This window comes from Odocoileus virginianus, chromosome 12 (assembly GCF_023699985.2).
Source record: "Odocoileus virginianus isolate 20LAN1187 ecotype Illinois chromosome 12, Ovbor_1.2, whole genome shotgun sequence".
In the NCBI taxonomy this organism is placed as follows: Eukaryota; Metazoa; Chordata; class Mammalia; order Artiodactyla; family Cervidae; genus Odocoileus; species Odocoileus virginianus.
This window is the reverse complement of record NC_069685.1, coordinates 48545571-48566696: the sequence shown is the minus strand read 5'-3', so window position 1 is coordinate 48566696 and position 21126 is coordinate 48545571. Positions and strand designations below refer to the sequence as shown.

General features: G+C 39.7%; 1 protein-coding gene across 5 annotated transcripts; it reads left to right on the top strand.

The window, feature by feature from the left end:
- Window positions 1–54: 54 nt before the first annotated feature.
- Window positions 55–20527, top strand: GTF2H3 (general transcription factor IIH subunit 3). Of its 5 annotated transcripts, none has more exons than XM_020901334.2 (13): window positions 55–139; window positions 3710–3789; window positions 6909–7015; window positions 7445–7611; window positions 10788–10850; window positions 12069–12098; window positions 12243–12271; window positions 14691–14765; window positions 15975–16028; window positions 17990–18058; window positions 18459–18594; window positions 18856–18892; window positions 18985–20527. In XM_020901334.2, the coding sequence occupies exons 1-13, from the start codon at window positions 127–129 to the stop codon at window positions 19052–19054; spliced, it is 930 nt and encodes a 309-aa protein (XP_020756993.1). In that variant the 5' UTR covers window positions 55–126; the 3' UTR covers window positions 19055–20527. The 5 variants fall into 5 exon arrangements, with proteins under 5 accessions (XP_020756993.1, XP_020756994.1, XP_070331237.1 ...); XM_070475134.1 differs by lacking the exon at window positions 55–139 and adding an exon at window positions 166–395; XM_020901335.2 differs by lacking the exon at window positions 3710–3789 and having other exon boundaries at window positions 57–139.
- Window positions 20528–21126: the final 599 nt, after the last annotated feature.

The window sequence follows — 21126 nt, the reverse complement described above, 5'->3', positions numbered from 1 at the left end:
GGTAAGGCGCGCGGCCTGAGCCACGCCGTCTCTTACGTCACTCGGAGGCGCCGGAAGTCGGGGTTCGTTCACTCCGGCAGGTCTGCTTGCTTGCAAGTGGCCGTTCGCCGAGGGACTCTGGTCGCCATGGTCTCAGACGGTGAGGGCCGCGCCGGCGGGAGCCGGACCCCGGGACTAAGCAGACTTTGCCCGGCGATGACCTACCAAATGGACTGTATTTGGGGGGGCTGGGTGGAGCCTGTTTGGTCTTTAAAGGAGTAGCAAATTCGTTCATTCATTCAGTAAATATTTTTGGAGCGCCTCTTGTGTGCCAGGCGTTATTTCATGCCCTGGGAGATACATAGAGAACACGACAAGACTAGTGGAGGTTACAGTCTAGTGAGCGAGACAGACAGGCAAGTGAATAAAAATAATTTCGAAGGGTGACAAGAGCTGTGACGGCAATATAAAGTGATGATGATGTCGATTGCTATTCGGGGATGATCCAGGAGGAGCTGCTTTCAATATGGGTCCAGGGAAGACTAGTAATATTCAGACTAAGACTTGAGTGGCTTTATAAAAGTTCTGTGAAGGCCTTGTGACAAGTTGAGCCATTACATTGCAATGGGAAGATGGAAAGGGGACACCTGCGGGTTGAGGAGAGTGGAGATTTTCGTTCATACTTTAAACTACCAGTTGCAGAGCCTGGTGTCTTAAAGGGAGGAAAAAAGAGGCCAGGGTGGTGGGAGCAGGTTGGGATAGAGGGATGAGATCAGAGAGCTAGCTAGCCAGGTGCAGGTCCCTTGTGGGACTGGATCTCTATTTTAAGTGTAATACAAGCCGTTTTAGGGCTCCTAATAAGGAAGTATTACTGAAAGAAAAAAAAAAAAAAGAAGTATTACTGATTTACGATTTTTTTTCCCCCCCAAGATTTTAGTTCCCTGACCAGGGATCCAACCCATGTCCTCTTGCAATGGAAGCATTGAATCCTAACCATTGGATGGCCAGGGAATTCCCTGATTTACTATCTTAAAAGATTACTTTGACTGCTGTGTGGGAAATTGACTGTGGAGAGCAAGAATAGAAATAGATCCTTTCAGGGGCGGTAACAGTTGTCCATGCATCATTTATCTGTTTTAATATCACAACTCTGTGAGGGAGGCAGATCTGGTATGGCCCCTGTCTACAGATGAGGAGATAAGAGACCCAAAGAAGGAAATCCACAGGGACATTCTATTTGTATGGATTCACACCTCTCCTGACAGGCAATGCTTTATTTTTCTCAGGCTTGATAGTAGCAAGGAATGTATGGCTCTGAGGATTGGGGAGTGGGACCTGATGGAGATAAAAGGTCAAAGGCTTTGGGGCAGAGGAGTGAGGGCCTGTGGGAGAGATAGTTATTAAGTGGCTTTCTGTGCTAAACACTTTGTTCTGTGGTTTACATAACATTCCTCATTGTCTAAGAAGGCCACAATTTAGAGGGCTGAGTGGGGAAGAGAGATCAGAAGCATAGCTAAGTGTAAAATGAGGTCATGAGTACTGTCATCAGAAGAGGGACCGCACTGTGGGTGGTCAGAAGGAGGCAATAAGGTGTTGAAAAGCCACAGTCTTTATTTCAGTTTTTTTTGTTGGAGTATAATTGCTTTACAATATTGTGTTAGTTTCTGCTGTACAACAGCATAAAGTGAATCAGCTATATGTGTACATGTATCTCCTCCTTCGTGGATCTCCCTCCCTCCTGCCGCCAGCCCCACATCTAGGTCATCACAGAACACTGATTGAGCTCCCTGTCTAGACAGCAGCTTCCCACTAGCTATCTGTTTTACACGTGGTAGTGCACATATGTCAGGCCTGATCTCCCAATTCGTACCCCCCAACTGTGTCCGCATATCCCTTCTCTATGTCTGTGTCTCTGTTCTTGCCCTGCAGGTAGGTTTATCTGTATCATTTTTAGCCACAGTCTTGAGAGTCAAGCAGATCTGTCTTCAGAGCTGGGTGTTAGCTTTGCTACTTGTTAGCAGGCCATGTGACTTAGAGCAAGTTACTTTCTCTTGCAAAATAGGAATACCGTATTTCACCTAATCTAAGGCAATATGATTATGAAATGTGCTTTTATTTTATTTACTATATCACTAAGAGAAAAATGTGATCAGTCATAATGGTAAGATACCATCCTGAGTTCAGCAACTGTCAAATTGCTGAAAACTGTAAAACTATTAAAAAAAAGAAAGAAAAAGTAGGGAGTACATCTTATAATTAGTGAAAGATAGCTTCCCTGGTGTCTCATTGGTAAAGAATCTGCCTGCCAATGCAGGAGACATAGGTTCAATCTCTGGGTCAGGAAGATCCCCTGGAGAAGGGAATGGCTACCCACTCCAGTGTTCTTGCCTGGAGTATCTCATGGACAGAGGAGCCTAGCAGCCTACAGTCCATGGGGGTCACAAAAAAGTCGGACACAACTTAGCGACTCAACAACAACAAGTGAAAGATAGCATTAAGTCCCTTTCTGAGTTGTCAGCAATGGGACAGGATGATAGGATTACATGTGCTGGGACTGACACAGAAAGACTGACATTTCCTCTCTCCTGAGATGGGGGAGCCAGGACCTGTTGGAAGATCTGGGGAGGACTTTTAGATAAGGAGGTAGCATTGGGTTTGAACCTTGGAGAGTAAATAGGATTTGGGTATGCAAGCAGGGCATTGCTGCTTTCTGCTATTAAATGAGCATGCTGGGTTTTTCATAACAATGTGTGCTTGCTGGTTCACATGTCTGTCACCTCAGTTAAAATATATGCTCCTTGAGGGCTTGGATCCAGTATCCCTGACACCTAACACGGGTACTTTAGTGTAAATGTTTGTTGAATGGATTACTGTGTTAAGTTAGCCTGTTTCGTTGTGTCTTTCACTTTGTAAAAAGTAGCCTAATTTTTTTCACAATAAAATCTTTACACAACCATTGCTTTTCACCCTAGTTTTTACCTTTTAAAGATTGTTTACTAATTATAATTGGCCTTGCTGGAAGGTGATTTGATGGACCTGGAGCCAAATTGATTCTGTGTCTCCCTTTAAATCTCTCCCTACCCACCCCTACCCCATGCCTGAAATTCTACTAATGATTCTCAGTACTGGTTCATCAGTGCCTTCTGTCCTTGACCAGACATCTGTAATGCATTTATCTTTGGGTTCATAAAATATTTATTGAGCATCCACCCCATGCTAGGCATTGTGTTCAGATCAGAGGACAAGCAGTGATAAAAGAGACAAAAATCCCACCACACAGTGTTCATAGTCTACTGCAGGGGTCCCCAACCTCTGGGAGCTAATGCCTGACGATCTGAGGTATAGCTAATGTAACAATAATAGAAATAAAGTGAACAGTAAATGTAGTGCTCTTGAGTCATCCTGGAATGAACCATCACCCCACACAAACACACACAACCTGTGGAAAAAATTGTCTTCCATGAAACCCATCCCTGGTGCCAAAAAGGTTGAAGGCTACTCTTTCAGTGCATGAGAGGTGTAAATGTGCAGAAGGCAAGCAAGAGCTCACTAAGGGCCTCCAGAGCTTTAAGTCTTTAAAAGAACTTGATCTTGTGTTACTTTCATGGTTGTAGCTTATATACATAGAAAGGCATGTAGTGGTGCTTGCTTTGGATTTAATTTACAAATTGGAAATGTTAGCTTTGTTTCACTTTTATGAGGCTAATTTCTTTTTTGTTAATATTTTCAGAAGATGAATTGAATCTTCTAGTTATCATAGTTGATACCAACCCTATTTGGTGGGGAAAGCAAGCATTAAAGGAGTCTCAGGTAAGGCTGCTTGGGAAGGCTTTTGGATAGCTCTGATTTGACTGAGTGTATGTTGCTTTTTTATTAAGGTATAATTTCATACTGTAAAATTCACCTGTTATAATGTATAGTTCAGTGTTTTTTAGTAAAAATCACAGTAAAGTTGTATAACCACCACTACCACAATTCCATTTTAGGAAACTTCTATTTCCAGAAGGTTCCCTCGTGCTTGTTTGCAGTCAGTCACTGCTCCTACGCCCTAGCTGTTATTGTTGTTTAGTCACTAAGTCATGCCCAACTCTTTGCGACCCCATGGACAGTAGCCCACCAGGCTCCTCTGTCTGTGGGATTTCTCAGGCAAGAATGCTGGAGTGAGTTGCCATTTCTTTCTCCAGAGGATCTTCATGACCCAGGGATTGAACCACATCTCCTGCATTGGCAGGTGGATTCTTTCCCACTGAGCCCCCTGGGAAGCCCCCCCACCAGTTGTAGGCAACCATTCATCTGGTTTCTGTCTCTCTGTTGCTTTTTCTGGACATTTCATATATTGATTCCATATAATATGTAGTCTTTTTTTTTTTTTTTAATACTTTCTACTTTGAAATAGTTATGGAATCACAGGAAATTATAAACACTGGTACAGAGGGGTCTGTGTGCTCTGACCCAGCTTCCCCCAGTAGTAACATCTTCTGTAACTGCAGTACAAAGAGCGAAACCAGGGCACTGTGGTGTGTGGGCTTGTCTTGTTGCGGAATGCCAGCTTCAGGGTGCATGGGCTTCAGTAGCTGCAGCCTGCAGGCTCAGTAGTTGTGGCTCACTTGCTTAGTTACGGCATGCGGAATCTTCCTGGACCAGGGATCGAACCCGTGCCCCCTGCATTGGCAGGTGGATTCTTAACCCCTGGGCCACCAGGGCAGTGTCCTGTCATTTTGATTTTAGTCATTCTAGGGTAGGTGGTAGTACCTCATTGTGGTTTTAATCTGCATTTCACTAATGACTAATGATGTTGGAGAGTCTTGGTCGTAAGCTTATTAGCTATCTGTATATTTTCTTTGATGAAATTCATATAAAAATGTTATGTCCAATTTTTAAATTCTTAAATTGGACATGTTCTTAATTAATTCTTAAATTGGACATGTTCTCACCTTTAAGAACAAGTTATGTACTTGATAAAATAACTGTATCAAGTTGATATACGCTGAGCAGCACATATTGAAAGTGTTCATGTTTTCACGTATGTATGCATTCATGAAATTATCACCACAATCAAAATAATGAAATATAGATCCATGGGAGTTCCCTGATGGTCCAGTGGTTAGGACTCAGTGCTCTCATTGCTGTGGCCTGGCTTTAGTCCCTGTTTGGGGAACTAAGATCCTGTAAGCCAATCAACATATCCAAAAGAACAAAACAAAACAAAAACACACAAATCCATCACTCCCAGAGTTTCTTCATAGTCCTTTGAATTTCTCTCACCCAGCTCTCTCCCTATTCCCTCCTGGAGATAGCCACTTATCTGCATAATATCACTATAGATTAGTTTGCCGTTTTAAGGTATGTGTTTACCTGGAATCAAACAGTATATAGTTGGTTTTTTGTTATTGGGTTTTTTCTTGTTTGGTCTATTGGCCTGTTGTTTTTACTCAGCGTAGTTACTTTGACATTTGTCCATGTTGCTATATGGATCAGTAGTTCATTTCTTGTTATTGCTGAGTAGAATTCTGTGGTGTGGCTGGACCAGCATATCACTACATATTATCATACTCTCCAGGAAGAGTATTATTTTGAACTCTGATCAGTGGTATATGAGGATTCCTTTTTTTTTTTTTTGTACTAACACAAGATGCTCTGTTTTCTTATTTTATCTTTTGCCAGTATGATGTACCAAAAATTCTCTCAGTCTTCTTTTAGTATATTTCATAGCCCTTTGTATTTCTCCTTTGTATTTTTCTTTTGGGGAGTTTCCCATTTTCTTCTTTGGGTGTTCCTTTTTTTTCCTAACTGGGCTGTGAACTCTATGTTAAAAGGTTAACCCATTGTCTTTCATATGTTGCAGTTTTTTTTTCCAGTTTGTAATTTGCCTTTCACTTTGGTTTAGTTGTTTTTTGTTTTGTAGAAATTTTAATAGGTTTGTTTTATATTTTAAGAAATAGAGTAAAAAAAAAAGAAATAGAATGAGTAAAATTTATCTGTTTTGTTTTCTGCTTAAAGTATTTCTTTCTTTAGTAACATTAATACTTGTCAGAATGTAAATTCCATGAAAGAAAGGGTCTTCACATGGCACATAATAGGTTCTCAACATATTTAGTGAATGAATTAATTGAAAGATTTTACAATTACCAATTTAATCAATATATATTATCTATTCTATGTGTAGCAATAGTTTGCTAGTAATTTTATCACAGAAGATGTGACATGTTTACTATTCCCTGAATGTTATACAAAAAACATTTGTGGAATATTGTACTGATGAGGAAGTGGTCTCATAAGTAAAACTAGAAAACTATAGTTTCTTTTTCAGATTTGATTATCCATATTTTTGCTATGAATACATTTATTTATGAACAAATAAGTTGTATTGATTAACAGTATAACAGCTGAAACAATAACAGTGAAAATGAATGTCTTTGCATGTGATTTCTTGTCTCAGTTGGAATTTTAGTCTTTCTTAAGTTTATATTTCAAATTTGACAGTTCTGATTATCGAAGAGGATGAAATTATACCTGGTAGACGGTTCTGTACAGGAGGAGAAAGAAAGGACGAGTCTCGATAACTAGTATTAGTAAAGATTGATTCTACTGACTAAGTTTTATTTAGGTCAACTGGAGCACAAATCAATCATCATGTTTATAAAAAATGACCGTATCTCCTCCCACGTGCCCAGTTCCTCCCCCAATAGCCGCTCTTCCTTCGTTTTGCTCTCTTCCATGAGACTTGACCTGCCGTGTGTTGTTTTTCTAAGCAAGTCAGAAATGGGCAAGTCTGTGCTGTTCAGAATTAGAAAACTATACCTTTCCAATGTTTCTCCTTATGACCTTGGAGAAGGGAACTCCAGAGCAAATTTTTAGCATGAATAATTATCTGACATAGTGGTTTTGGGTAGCTGATTTAGATTCTTTTTTCTTCTGTGTTTCAACAGTTTACTCTATCAAAATGCATTGATGCCGTGATGGTTCTGGGAAATTCTCATTTGTTCATGAATCGTTCCAACAAACTTGCAGTGATAGCAAGTCACATTCAGGAAAGGTATGACCATTATGATTACTCTTCCTGCTCAGTGCTTAAGGACCCTGAGATGAGATATTACTGGGGTAGATAAATATACCTCAAATAATAAACTAAGGAGCAAATTAGAATTTGGTAGGAATTCTCTTCAGTTGTCATCTAGAGAGTGAGAACCACTGTAAAGTGTTTCAAGGGACTGTAACTGAGTACCTTCTTTATTTTTCCCGGTTTTTAAGAAAACAGTGGAATCATCAAAACATCCCATGGTGGTAGACCCATGTTTTCCAATTTGGCTGTTTTATACATTTTGTAAAACTGGAGTTTATGATGGAGTCTTGAGATTCTGGAATTGGTGTGGTTTTTATCTCTGCTGACTTTTATTTTGATGTTTAGTATGGGCACTGAGTCTCTGTGTGACTAGGGAGTTTTTTGTCTCTTTTTCTGTTTCAGTCGATTTTTATACCCTGGAAAGAACGGCAGACTTGGAGACTTCTTTGGAGACCCAGGAAACCCTTCTTCTGAATTTACTCCCTCAGGAAGTAAAGATGGAAAATACGAGTTGTTGACAGCAGCAAATGAAGTTATCGCTGAAGAGATCAAAGATCTAATGACCAAAAGTAATTGCTTTCAGCTTTTTGTCCTCCCATTATTGCTATTTGCAGATGGAGTTGAATGTGGAAGTCCTTAAGGTTTTGAGTCCAAAAGTCTGAGATTCTTGATATTATCTACTTAATTTTCTCTCTCTCTTTTTTTTTTTAAATCATGCCCACAAAAGCCTGTGTGATACTTGCTTGACCTCTGTAGCATGGACACGGTTCACCAGCCTCCACTTGAAACACTCTAGTGTTTGAGGATAGCCTGTTTTGACCCATTTTTTTTCTTTCTCAGACCATTCTTTCTTCCATTTTTGACTTTTCCTTCATCTTGTTTCTTCATTTTTTAAAAATATTGATTTTATTTACTTATTTTCAGCCGCGCTGGGTCTTTGTCTCTGCGCTCAGGCTTTTCTGTCGTTGCAGTGAGCAGGCTTCTCGTGGTAGTGGCTTCTCTTGTTGCGGAACACGCGGTCTAGGGCCCGTGGGCTTCAGTACTTGTGGCACACGGGCTTAGTTGCCCTGAGGCATGTGGAATCTTCGCAGACCAGGGACTGAATCAGTGTCCCCTGCATTGGCAGGCAGATTCCTATCAGGGAAGTCTATCATTTTATTTCTTTAAAAACTTTTTTTAAAAAAATTCTGCACGGTGTTTTTCTTCCTCTGTATGTTCTCATCCAAGCTTCCCATTAATTATCATTTGTGTATGAACCCTTCCCCATCTTTGTCTCTAATCCATCCTTTCTTTCAAACTGCAGATGTCTCCACTTAAGTGTCCCTCAGTCTCATTAATAAGTCCCAGACCAGTTTCATTTTCTTTCCCCTCAATTATACCACTACTTCCATTTCTGTCACCCCCATCCACCTGCTTTTCCAAAAGCTTTCATTTTGACTGCTTTCTTCTAAACCAACATCTAATCATCTATGAAATCCTATTAATTTATTGTCAGAAGTACCTCCAAAGTCTGACCCCTTATTACCTGCCGTCTAGCTCAACCTTGGGACCGCTGATATCTTGGGGGGGTAGTTCTTTGTCATGGGGAGTTTCCTGTGCTTTGGAGGATAAGGGTTAGTTGCTCAGTCGTGTTCCACTCTTCCACCTCCATGGACTGTGGCCCCCCAGGCTCCTCTTGTTCATGGAATTCTCTAAGCAAGAATACTGAAGCAGGTTGCCATTCCCTTCTCCAGGGGATCTTCCCAACCCAGGGATCGAATGCAGGTCTTCGGCATTGCAGGTGGATTCTTTACCATCTTAGCCTCCAGGGAAGCCCTTTGGAGGATACTTACTTAGCAGCATCCCTGGCCTCAACCAACTGGATGCTAAAATATCCCCCAGCTGGGGCTTCCCAGGTGGCACAGTTGTTAAAGAATCTGCCTTGTAATGCAAGAGACGAAAGAGGCATGGGTTCGAAACCTGGGTCAGGAAGATCCCCTGGAGAAGGAGATGGCAACCTGCTCCAGTATTCTTGCCTGGGAAATCCCATGGACAGAGGAGCTGGTGGGCTGTGGTCCGTGGGGTCTCAAAAGAGTTGGACATGACTGAGCACGCATGCAGGTACAAACCAAATGACCCTCTTGGGGCACAGTTGCCCCGCTTGAGAGCCTTTGCTCTGGATCATTATAACAGCTTCTTACTCCTGTCTCTCCCCATTTAAGTCCTTCCACTCAGCTCTCTAGAGTTATCATTCTAAAAATCAGAGTTAGTATTCCGTGCCTCAAAGACTTTTGCTAATTCTCTATTGCCTCCAGGCAGTGGTTTTAAACTGTCTCCTTTGTCCAAATCACCGGTAGGGAAAAGGCAACTCTAGAGACAGACAGTGGATCAGTGATTTCTCTTGGGACTGCATGGAGTTGGGGGTGGTGGGAGGGGGTGGTGGGCAGGAAGGGACTGGGAATGGGCCTAAGTGATCTTTTGGAGTGATGAAAGTGTTCTAGAGTTGGATCATGGTGATGATTTCAACTCTAGAAACTTACTGGAAATCATTGACTTGTGCACTTAAAAAGAGTAAATTTTGAGATCTGTAAGTTACACCCCAATAACATGAAATACTGGGCCCCACTTCATGGTTTCCGATTCAGTGGGTCTCGGGAGGGCCCAGGAATTTCCCTGCTGGCTCACACGGTAAAGAAACTGTCTGCCAGTGCAGGAGACCGAGACCCGGGTTCAATCCCTGGGTCAGGAAGGTCCCCTGAAGTATGAAATGGCAACTCACTCCAGTATTCTTGCCTGAAGAATTCCATGGTCAGAGGAGCCTGTTGGGCTACACTCCATAGGGTCTCAAAGAGTCAGGCAGGACTGAGCATAGCACAGCACCAGGGAGGACCCAAGAATTTGTATTTTTCTTGAGTTCCCAGGTGATGTTCCTCCACTGGGTTCTCGAATCACATTTTGGAAACCACTGGCCTCCAGCGTAAAGGCCCAACTTCTCAGTTCAGTGGTCCAGACCTTTCCCGGTCTGACCTCCCCGTGGGGCATCAGCAGTCCTGGAGCAGTTGCAAGCCCAGTTCCTACAGGGTGTTAGTCTGGACTCCTACCTTGTTGAACTGGATGTTTAGAATTTTGATTTTTATGAGTGATTTTTTTTTTTTTCCACTCAAGTCTCCAGATAAGCTGTGAACTCTGTCCCTACCTCCCACAGCCAGGGGAGTTGCTCCAGTCCTCTTTTCACTGGTCCAGCTTTTCTGGGGCAGTGGGAAGGAGGAGGTGATAGGAGAGGCTCAGAGCCTAGCCAGGGATCTCTGTGCAGGCTGCCCTCGGTCACACACAGACTTTTGTACCACTCAGATCATTGAGAAACCAGAACCTTCCCCAGTAACACCAGGATACTCTTTAGTATTTATCTTTATAACATAAAATTTACCATTTTAACCATTTTTCAGGGTACAGGTCGGTAGCATTAAGTACATTCACATTGTTGGGCAAACATCACCCCTATCCATTTCAAGAACTTTTTCATCATCCCAAACTTGAACTTTATACCCATTAAACAACCACCCCTCATTCCTCCCCATTCAGCCCTCAACCACCAGGGTATTTTAAATTGAGGAAATGTTTAATAATTGCTTATCTGTGTTTATAAACCCAGTTTTGAAAATGTTATCTGATTTCCTTCATGAAGATGAATGCTTTGGTTTAAAAATGATTTTGGTTCAAGAAAGTACCTAAAAATCCTCTTTCTAATGTTTTTTGTTATTTCCAGGTGACATAGAGGGTCAACACACAGAGACTCTGCTGGCAGGATCCCTGGCCAAAGCTCTTTGCTGTATCCTTGGTGTTTTTTTTTTTTAATATGTATTTATTTATTTTCTCTTTGCTGTGCTGGGTCTTTGTTGCTGCCTGTGGGCTTTCTCTAGCTGTGGCGAGCAGGGCTGCTCTGTACTTAGGGTGCCCTGGCCTCTTGCTGCCGTGGCCTCTCTCGTCGTGGAGCATGCGCTCTAGGGCGCGCAGGCTGCCGTGGTTGCAGCACGTGGGCTCCTTAGTTGAGGCACACGGGCCCAGTTGCCCTGCAGCATGTGGGATCTTCCCAGATCAGGGATCGAACCAGTGTCCCTTGCATTGCAAGGTGGATTCTTAACCACTGGACCACCAGGGAAGCCCCTGCTATATCCTTGGTGTTGTAATCATTCAGAAGTTTGTTTTGTTTTTTCCTTTAATAAAGATACCTCAACTTGTGATATTTCTTAGAACCATGGATGCCCACATTACTGGAAGGCATGAGTTTTCTAAAGCGGTAGATAATAAAAAAGTTTTTAATATGTTTTTAGGAGAAGCTGTAAGAATGAGAAAACTCCTTTCCCCAGTATGTCTTGCTCACAGCGAATTATTCTTCAGGGTGTTTTTCTGTTATTATTAGACAGATTAAAACTTTTTTTCTTTTCTCATGTTAGAAACATTGTTTGATTTTAAAAGCCATTTACTAAAAAAAAAAATAAAAATAAAAAAATAAAAGCCATTTACTGACCCTGGGGCTTATTAAATGAGCAGCTGGTTCTCCCCAGGAGAATGAGTTATTTTGCTCACCTATATAAGCATGTTGATAATCTATGTTTGTGTGACCTTTTTTTCAGTCTTAAGTAATTTAATTTGTTTTGTACAGTATTGAGTAATCCCTCCGTCCCCAGACTGTGATTGGGGGTGTCTGATTGTCTGTGTATGGTTTATAAATTCGTCATCTCATTTGGTTGGCGTATTGATTTACTTGTGCCAATATTCAAATCTAGGACATGATAGATAGCTGTAGAACAATCAAATCTATTAATTTTAATTTTCTGGGAGAACAATCATGTTTTGGTTAGGTTACAAAGCCCACTTGATTGCAAAGTCAGTAATTAGAAGCTTCCAATCTCTTTTGTGTGTTTATTGTGAGTCATGGAGCTTTTCCTTTTTCTCAGGAAGGTGGATGCTGAATTTATTTAACTGTGATTTGAATTTATTTTTTCTGAAACAATATTTTTAAATTCCTTAATGCTAAGAAAATAAGACATTCATAGAATGAACAAGGAAGTTAAAGGTAAGAGCCTGCAGTCTTCTATGAAACTGCAATTCTTATTTTACTACTATAACTTTGAGGGACTGTTTTTAAATTGGTGAGAAAACTTTATAATATGTTCAGTGAGATTCAGCTGTAATGTAATCTGTTTTTATCTCTTTATAGATAATCAGGAAATGAAATCAAGGATATTGGTAAGATTAAAAGAAATCTGTACTATGTTTTTATACCAGCCAGAGCCAGTTAGAAAACAGGCTGAGAAATAAGACCCATTTATAATAGAAGCAATAAATATTAAGATTCCATAGTTAATTAACAAGTAATGTGTAAAGTTGATTATGATGAAAAACTGAAATTCTGAGAGACATAAAGTTATTGAATAAACAGAGCCATATTTCTTCTTTTTTAATTTTCTCAGTTATTTTTATTGACGTATAGTTGATCTACAATATTATATAGTTACAGGTATATAATACAGAGATTCACAGTTTTTTTTAAAGTTGTTAAAAGTTGTTTATAGTTATTAAAATATTGACTATACTTCCCATGTTGTGTGATATATCCTTGTAGCTTTTTTGTCTGTAATAGTTTATACCTCTTAAAATCTCTACCGCTCTATTGCCCGTCTCTTCTTCCCCCTCCCCCACTGGTAACCCCTAGTTTGTGGAGAGCCATATTTTATTCTCGAATGTCAGTTTGTCCAAGATTAAACTGGTAAGTTTAGTGCAATCTCAGAATATTAATAAGATTTTTTTTTTTCCTGGCAGAGTGTGGGGATTTAGGAAAGTCAAGAGTTTATCTAAAAGAATAAATCAGTGGGAATAGCCAGGAGCTTTCTGAAAGAGAATAGTAAGTAGGCACTTGCTCCAGTCGACTTAAAGAAAAACACACAACATTACTGTTGTGAGTTTAAGGTTTTTTTTTTTTTTTTTTTTGAGTTTAAGTTTTATTCAGGGTTTTACTGAGCATTATAGCTCAGGAGACAACCACTCAGCTGTGAAGAAACTGTCCCAAAGAGGTAGAGGAGAGACCAGTTTATGTGGGTTTTTTTTTTTTTTTTTGGCTAGGAAATTCACACAGTTAAGCATACATCTCGGTAAAAGATGACTGCTAATCACAAAGAACAAATATCTCAAGATAGTAATTTTAGTGCTTTTCTATTTTTTTAGTTCTTGCATACAAAGAGGCAAGAATCTGGGGTTGTTGAAATTCTTCCTGAGATACCCATCTGACTGTCTAAGGGCCTGTTTATCCAGAGCACTGAGTGCCTCATCCTGCCTTTCATCCTGGACGCCTTTCAGGGCGCGCGGTCGGAGGACAGCTGCAGTGCAGTGGGCTCCCAGTTAACCCGTGTAGAACTGGGTGGAGAGCAGTGCTCTTTGTTCTTCTTTATTCGCACTCCTTTAGGCATTCAAACACATTATAAAGCTACAGTAACGGTGTGGTTCTGGTACAGTAGTATGCAAACAGATAATCGGTACATAGTGGGGTTTGACACAAGATAAATGAAACACTTCAAATGTGTGGGAAGGAAATGGATTATTCAGTAAAAGATACTGGGCCACTTGGTTCACCGTTGGGAGGAACACAGAGCTAGATCTCACTGCTTACTCCTAAGCACATTCTAATAATGATCAAACATGTCAATGTAAAAATTCGAGTTGTAAAAGTGCCAGAAGGAAATATGTGTGTCTCATCTTCAGTTGGTGAGTATCTTGCTAAGCATGATGTGAAACTTTAAAAGAAAGCTTAAGACCTAAAAAAAATAAAAACTCCAAAACAAGGATGGGAAAAGAAAAAATCTGTTAGGAAAAAGGGTTTTCAACATAACTACATGATAGGATTAATGTATTATTTCTAAAATAAAAAAGAGCTTTTGTAAATTAATTTTTAAAAGTCAGGGTTGACTCCGAAGGAACAGGTGGGAAACATGAGCAGTCTGCAGAAGAGGAAATTCAAATGACCAGGTAGCGTTTGGAAATACGGCAGCCCTGCTAGTGGTTCTTCTCTTGCGTCGCCCATAAGAGGATAAATTAGTACAGCTTTTCTGGAAGGCAGGTCGGTAATATGTATCAAAATGAAATGTGCAGACACTTTAGTAATCTCACCGGTTATCTTAGGAGCTAATCAGTCGTGCAAAGGGTAGATGGGAGTGTTCATCAGAGCCTTGTCTAAAATTGAGGTTTGAAAACAAAAAAACAACTGAGATGTGGAAACTGCTTAAATGTCTTCTGTAGGTAATTGGTTAAATAGTCAAAATCTAGGAACTCAGCATTAAGGATGATATACACTCATATTTATTGACATAAGATTGTTTCCCCCAGATATTGGGGACTGAAAAACCAGGTTGCAGAATACTAGGGTATCACCCTGGGTGTGTGTGTGTCTGTGTCTCTGTTGGATGTGAATGTATACACATGTTCACATAGATGCTCTTTAGAAACCATTAACAATGATTATTTCTTGAATGATAGGATTTGGGGGAGATTTTTAATAACTACAAAGATAAATTAGAAAGATGATATTGACTGTAGTTTGTTGTATACTGTGTTGACATTTGAGTAAGAGTATTAGAATGTGACCAAAAGGTATTAACATGCATATGATTTTTAGGTGATTAAGGCTGCAGAAGACAGTGCATTGCAGTATATGAACTTCATGAATGTCATCTTTGCAGCACAGAAGCAGGTGAATTGAGAGCCTTCTTTTCCAAGAATATTGGTTTCATAATGAAGGAATTAATTTTACTGTTTGAATGGCCTGTTTTAAGAAATAGTCTTATTGAATACTTACTAAGGGATTGGGAATCTGGAATCCATGTTTTGTCCTAGTCATTTTTCTGTTTTGAGTCCTGCACCCTTGAGAATCTAGTGGATCCCAGAAGAATATGCACTCAAGCTCACTTTTGTTTATAGTTGCTTGGTTTAACTATGTATATAGTTACAACCCTGTTTAGCCCATCCGTAGACTTCAGGCCAAGAATCCTGAGTTTTATAACAGTTTGCTGCATGTGTTGCCTCAATTTCGTTGTCTTTCTGCTTTAGGGAGGTTTTAGGTGGCTCAGTGGTAAAGAACCCTCCTGCCAGTGCAGAGGTGCGGGTTCAGTCCCTGGGTCAGGAAGATCCCCGGGTGAAGGAAATGGCAACCCACTCCAGTATTCTTGCCTGGGAAATCTTGCGGACATAGGAACCTGGTGGGCTATAGTCCATGGGATCACAAAAGAGTCGGACACAACTTAGCAACTAAACACCAATAATAAATATTTGATATTTTTACTTTGCAGATAACTCAGGTGTTCAGATGAGTTATCATTAATACATTTTCTTCTTTGACATGTTGAAAAAAAACTTTCTTAAAACTTCAGTTTGAAAAAAAAACAACACTTTGGTTTTGGGACATCCCTGCTGGTCCAGTGGTTAGGGCTCCATGCTTCTATGGCATGGGGTATGGATTTGATACCTGGTCAGGAGACTAAGATCCTGCATGCTGTGGTGGTATGGCCAAAAAACTTAAAAAAAAAACAAGCTTCCATTTTAACCTAAAATGCTGCTATAGTCACATTAACCTAAAATACTGCTATAGTCACTATTAATCAATATTTTCCGTCTTGGAGTGGCAGCATGATACAGTGAAAAGGCCATGGACTTTAAGGACAGGCAGATTGGAGGTGACAGCGTGGTTTGCTCTTGGCTCTGTGACCACCACTCAGCCAAGGCCTGGGTGTTTCAGTGTAAAATGCAAATCAGATGTTTATCTTTCAGTGTTACCATGCATATTAAATGAGGTGTTTTAAGAATAGAATCTGGCATATAATAGGTTCTCACTATAAGGTAGTCTTCATTATTCCTGGAATAATAATTATTCCATTATTAATATTTTTTGAAATGTCCATTTCAGAATATTTTGATTGATGCCTGCGTGTTAGACTCTGATTCAGGACTCCTCCAACAGGTATATTTTAAATGAATGCTTGGTGGTGGTTATGAAAGCGTGGTGTGTTCTGTCACCTATGGTAAATGCCTCTCACCCACCATCTTCACACAGCTTTAGGGATTAGCCCTTATGATGCTTCAGGTTAGAGCACCAGTATCTCTCTGGTTACTTTGAAATTTTTATTTATATTCTACATAATGCTTTGATTGACTTTGTACAAGTATTGTAATTCACACATTAAAATGAATTCAAACAGCACAGAAAAGTATTTTTAAAAAGAGTAAAAATAGGAAAAGAAAAATCTCTTCAAATCCTTTCATCCCGAAGTTAATGTTAGGTGACCAGCATGATCACTGTATACATACAGATGGAAGAATAGATCACTAAGCAGAGAATTTTATAAAAAATAGGTTCCAGATCTGTGCTGTCTCTAATGGTAGCTATATGACTGTTGAGCTCTTGAAATGAGTCTGATCTGAATTGAGAAGTACGTGAGTATACAGACTGAATTTCAAAGACTTAGAATGAAAAACAGAATGTGTACTATCTCGTTAATGATTCTTATACTGGTTACGTGTTAAAATGATAACACTTTGAATATATTGAGTTATTTAAAAGATGCTGCTAAAACTTTACCTCTTCATTGTTCCTGTTTTATGTGGCTGGAAAATTAAAAATTACATATGTTGCTCATATTATGTTTCTCTTGGACAGCACTGTTTTAATCAAAACATGAAAATGAGTTTTACTTTAACCAAAAAGGAAAAACAAAACAAAACAAAAAGTGGAAATAAGACTGAAGACAATACTAAACTTTTGATAAATGGTTTTTGATCACAAGGAACAATATTTCCTGAAAGATCAGTTAAAAGCATAAAATTATAGAAAACTTTGAGTTTAGGTTACTGCTGGGGATTGAGTGGGGGAGGGGGTATACAACCAGAAAGTACACCAGCCTCAAAAGTTCTAGAATTGTCCTGTTTCTTAAGCTTGATGGTAGGTACATGGTGTTTATTGGAATGTGAAGTGGTACAGCCTCTTTGGATAACAATCTGAAACTTCCTCAGAAAGTTAAACATAGAATTACCAGTTGAGTCTGCAATTCCATTCTTAGATATTTATTTAAGAAAAATGAAGTGCTCGCTTCAGCAGCACATACATTAAGAAAAATTAAAATGTGTCTGCACAAAATTCTGTCCATGAATATTTACAGCTGTGCTAATCGTAATAACCCAGAAGTGCAAACAGCTCAAATGCCCATCAGCGGATGAATGGATAAACAAAACTGTGATCTATCCATGTGGTGGAATATTACTTGGTCATAAAAAGGAATGAAGTACTGATACATGCTACAATATGAATGTACCTTGAAAACATTATCCTAAGTAAAAGAAGCCAGTCATAAAAGGACATAGCTTGCCTGATTCTATTGATCAAAGAAAAGTGTCCAGAATAGGCAAGTCCATGGAGACAGAAAGCAGATTGGTGGTTGTCAGGGGAAAGGAGGGATGAAGAGTGACTGTTAATGGGGATGTGGGGTGATGAAGATGTTCTGCAACTGGATAGCAGTGACAGTTGCACAGTTCTGTGAATATTCTAAAAATAAGTAAACCTTAGATGTTAAAAGGATAGGTTTTATAGTGTGTGAATTACATCTCAAACTGTTAACTAAAAAATATGATGAGAGTGAATAAACATGGCAAGAATAAAAATGTACCACCAGCAGACAAACAGGAAAAAGGGCATGTAGTGTCTTATAACTGCAGGCTTCTAAGGGTGAAAGGGTGTGCACCAAGGGGAAAACACAAGCTATTTGAACATCTGGAGAGGTGACTGCAAGTTTCTAATCTTCCCTCACTATGGGAAGAGATGCCCTTTTAATTTGCTGTGTCGTACACCTGAAGAGTTGGTGGTGAGAATGACCTCCGTCTGTAAAAGCTGGTGCTCACGTGGCAGTGAGTCCTTTGTGTGTCTTCCAGGCTTGTGACATCACAGGGGGACTGTACTTGAAGGTGCCCCAGATGCCTTCCCTTCTGCAGTATCTACTGGTAAGGAAACGTCAACACTGAACCTAATGCCTTGAGTCAGTCAAGACCCTTGTTTCCTGGGGAATGAATGGGAATGAGACGGCTGATGCCTAGTAACTGGAAGAAAGGAATAGAGGGGTGACCTAGGGAATTCCAGCTTCCAGTAGTCTTTGAACCCTGTAAGCTCTGTGCAGAAGGTTGTATGGCTGTTTACAGCACAGTGCCTGTGTGTGGAGGTGCTCAGTAATTGCGGAGTGAAAAATACACATTTCTCAACAGACATTCAAGGGAAATCCAGTTTAGTATTCTCAGTGTTCACTGGCTGAAATCTAATATCTGTATCTTGGCTTCTGGTTGTTTTCCCCCATGTTTTAAATAAAAATCTCTTGCTCATTTTTGTTTGTTTGTTTGTTTTATATAGTGGGTTTTTCTTCCTGATCAAGATCAGAGGTCTCAGTTAATCCTCCCACCCCCAGTTCATGTTGACTACCGGGCTGCTTGCTTCTGTCATCGAAATCTCATTGAAATCGGCTACGTCTGTTCTGTGTGCTTGTCAAGTAAGTTTGTGTACTGAGTTTTTCTTTTTTATGTCTTTTTTTGGCGGGGGCCGGAGAGCAGTGTGTGGCATGTGGAACCTTAGCTAACTGACCAGGTGTTGGATGCATGCCCCCTGCAGTGGAAGTGGAGTCTTAACCATTGGACCGCCAGGGAAGTCCTTATACCCAGTTTTTCTATGTTGGAGGGGAGTCTGCAGAAAATATCTTCGACTGTGTTGCTTCTGAATCATCCTAGTGTGGTTTTTTTGTTTCAATTTACAGTATTCTGCAATTTCAGCCCAATCTGTACCACATGCGAGTAAGTATCTTTGGGGTTGTGTGGCTGGCTCCCACTTTACAGAGATTTAGAGCATTAAAAAGTGTTTTATTTTTTTCTGTGTATTATTTCAGGACAGCCTTTAAGATTTCTCTGCCTCCTGTACTGAAGGCCAAGAAAAAGAAACTGAAAATGTCCTCATGATAATAAAAATAATTTCCCCATCACTTTCCCCATCACTTTAGAGCTGGTTATAGAAATTATATGGCAGAATCTTTGTTAGGGAGGCTCTGAAAAAAATAGAGATGTGTGTAAGATAATGAGCTTTCTTACAGGAAATACTGTGAAACATCATCCTTATCCTGTCCTGGGGGGCCGATTTATTTGAGGGAGTCCTTTCTATGCAATATACCAGTCTTTTCTGGCTAGTTTTTGCCCAGAAATGGGGGAAGAAAGCACAAATTTGACTTTTTTTTTTTTTTTAATGAGATGATCATTTGTCAAAGACAGTCTATCCTGCCTGATGGAAAGTGTCAGAACCTACTCAAGTCTGGGTCCTTACTGTGAAATGTACAACATGACATTTGAACCCAGTTCTGGAGAAAAGTGACTATTTATGGAGTAATGGCATTAATCAAGATAGAACATCTTACTTGAGTCAACACTTAGCTTCGACAGTATTCATGCAAATAAAATCCTCATTTTCTCAATTGAGATTTAGCTCCAGATATGACCAGATATTTATTCTTTTGTCTGACAGTACATGTTTGGACAATTACTCAAATCAAAGTTTGTCACTGAGTATCTCTAAAATCTGATTTTAAATGAGTATGGAAAGTGAGTGCAGTAGTCGGGAAGGAACTTTTTGTTCAAAAACAGTTGTGTGAAGAGCTTATTTGTGAAAGCCAAAGTCTGGGTTCCCAAGGTGAGTGTCTTCGGGGGAATGCTTTCCAGCTAAGTATTGCCCCACATGGAATTCATTCCTTTTTTAGAGGAGGGGAAAAGCATTAATACTGGAGAATGGTTCTCTGGAAGCTTTGGGCTTAATACTGAAAACTTGTATTAATTAAAAAGAAAAATTATTTATAATTTCAACAATAAACAACTTATTTTTCTACGTAACCTTGAAGTTACTAAAAGTCCTTTTAAATTCCAGCATAGTGTAGGAAGGGTTTTCAAGAATGGTGGCCAGTTTGGTTTGTTTTTAGAAAGTATACTGACAGTAACCTATATGTGTATACAATGTTGTGTATAAATAAGATTTTAATTTTCTCTTGATACCATCTCAAAAAACTGTCTCAAATACTTAAATAATTTGGTATTTGGTTAGATTATTTCAGGTAGGTTTTATATTCTGGATTTATAATTTTGTTAACAGATAAACAAAGGTTTTGGTGGTTACTTTGCAAGTATTTGTTAATCTCTGAGTTTAAGAATGTCTTTTTAAATAATATTTAATATTTCACAGCCTAAGTGTAATGGAGATCACTATTTTTAAGTCTAGGAAATAAAACATCATATATCTAAAGATGACTAAATTCAGACAAGCTGATAAGGTTTTTGTTACTACTTTTTCATTTGAAATGTTTTATGAACTGGCTTAATTCTGTTTAAATTTTAACTGTTGTGCTTATGGTTTATTTTGTATAATTTTTATAATAAAATAACTTAACTTTTCATATTTCCCTGAGTTATTTCTTCTTCAGTTCAGTTCAGTCGCTCAGTCGTGTCCGACTCTGCGACCCCATGGCAGTACGCCAGGCCTCCCTGTCCATCAACAACTCCTGGAGTTTACCCAAACTCATGTCCATTGAGTCAGTGATGCCACCTAACCATCTCATCCTCTGTCGTCCCCTTCTCCTCCCGCCTTCAATCTTTCCCAACATCACGGTCTTTTCAAATGAGTCAGCTCTTTGCATTAGGTGGCCAAAATATTGGAGTTTCAGCTTCAACATCAGTCCTTCCAATGAACATCCAATGAACTGATTTCCTTTAGGATGGACTGGTTGGATCTCCTTGCAGTCCAAGGGGCTCAAGAGTCTTCTCCAACACCACAGTTCAAAAGCATCAGTTCTTCTGTGCTCAGCTTTCTTTATGGTCCAACTCACACCCATACATGACTACTAGAAAAACCATAGCCTTGACTAGATGGACCTTTGTTGACAAAGTAATGTCTGCTTTTTAATATGCTGTCTAGGTTGGTCATAACTTTCATTCCAAGGAGTAAGCGTCTTTTAATTTCATGGCTGCAATCACCATCTGCAGTGATTTTGGAG

Coding starts and splice junctions, on each gene's coding strand:
- GTF2H3 (XM_020901334.2), top strand. Junction 3,790..6,908: donor AAGCATTAAAGGAGTCTCAG/GTAAGGCTGCTT, acceptor GTGTTTCAACAG/TTTACTCTATCAAAATGCAT. Junction 14,766..15,974: donor TCTTTGCAGCACAGAAGCAG/GTGAATTGAGAG, acceptor TGTCCATTTCAG/AATATTTTGATTGATGCCTG.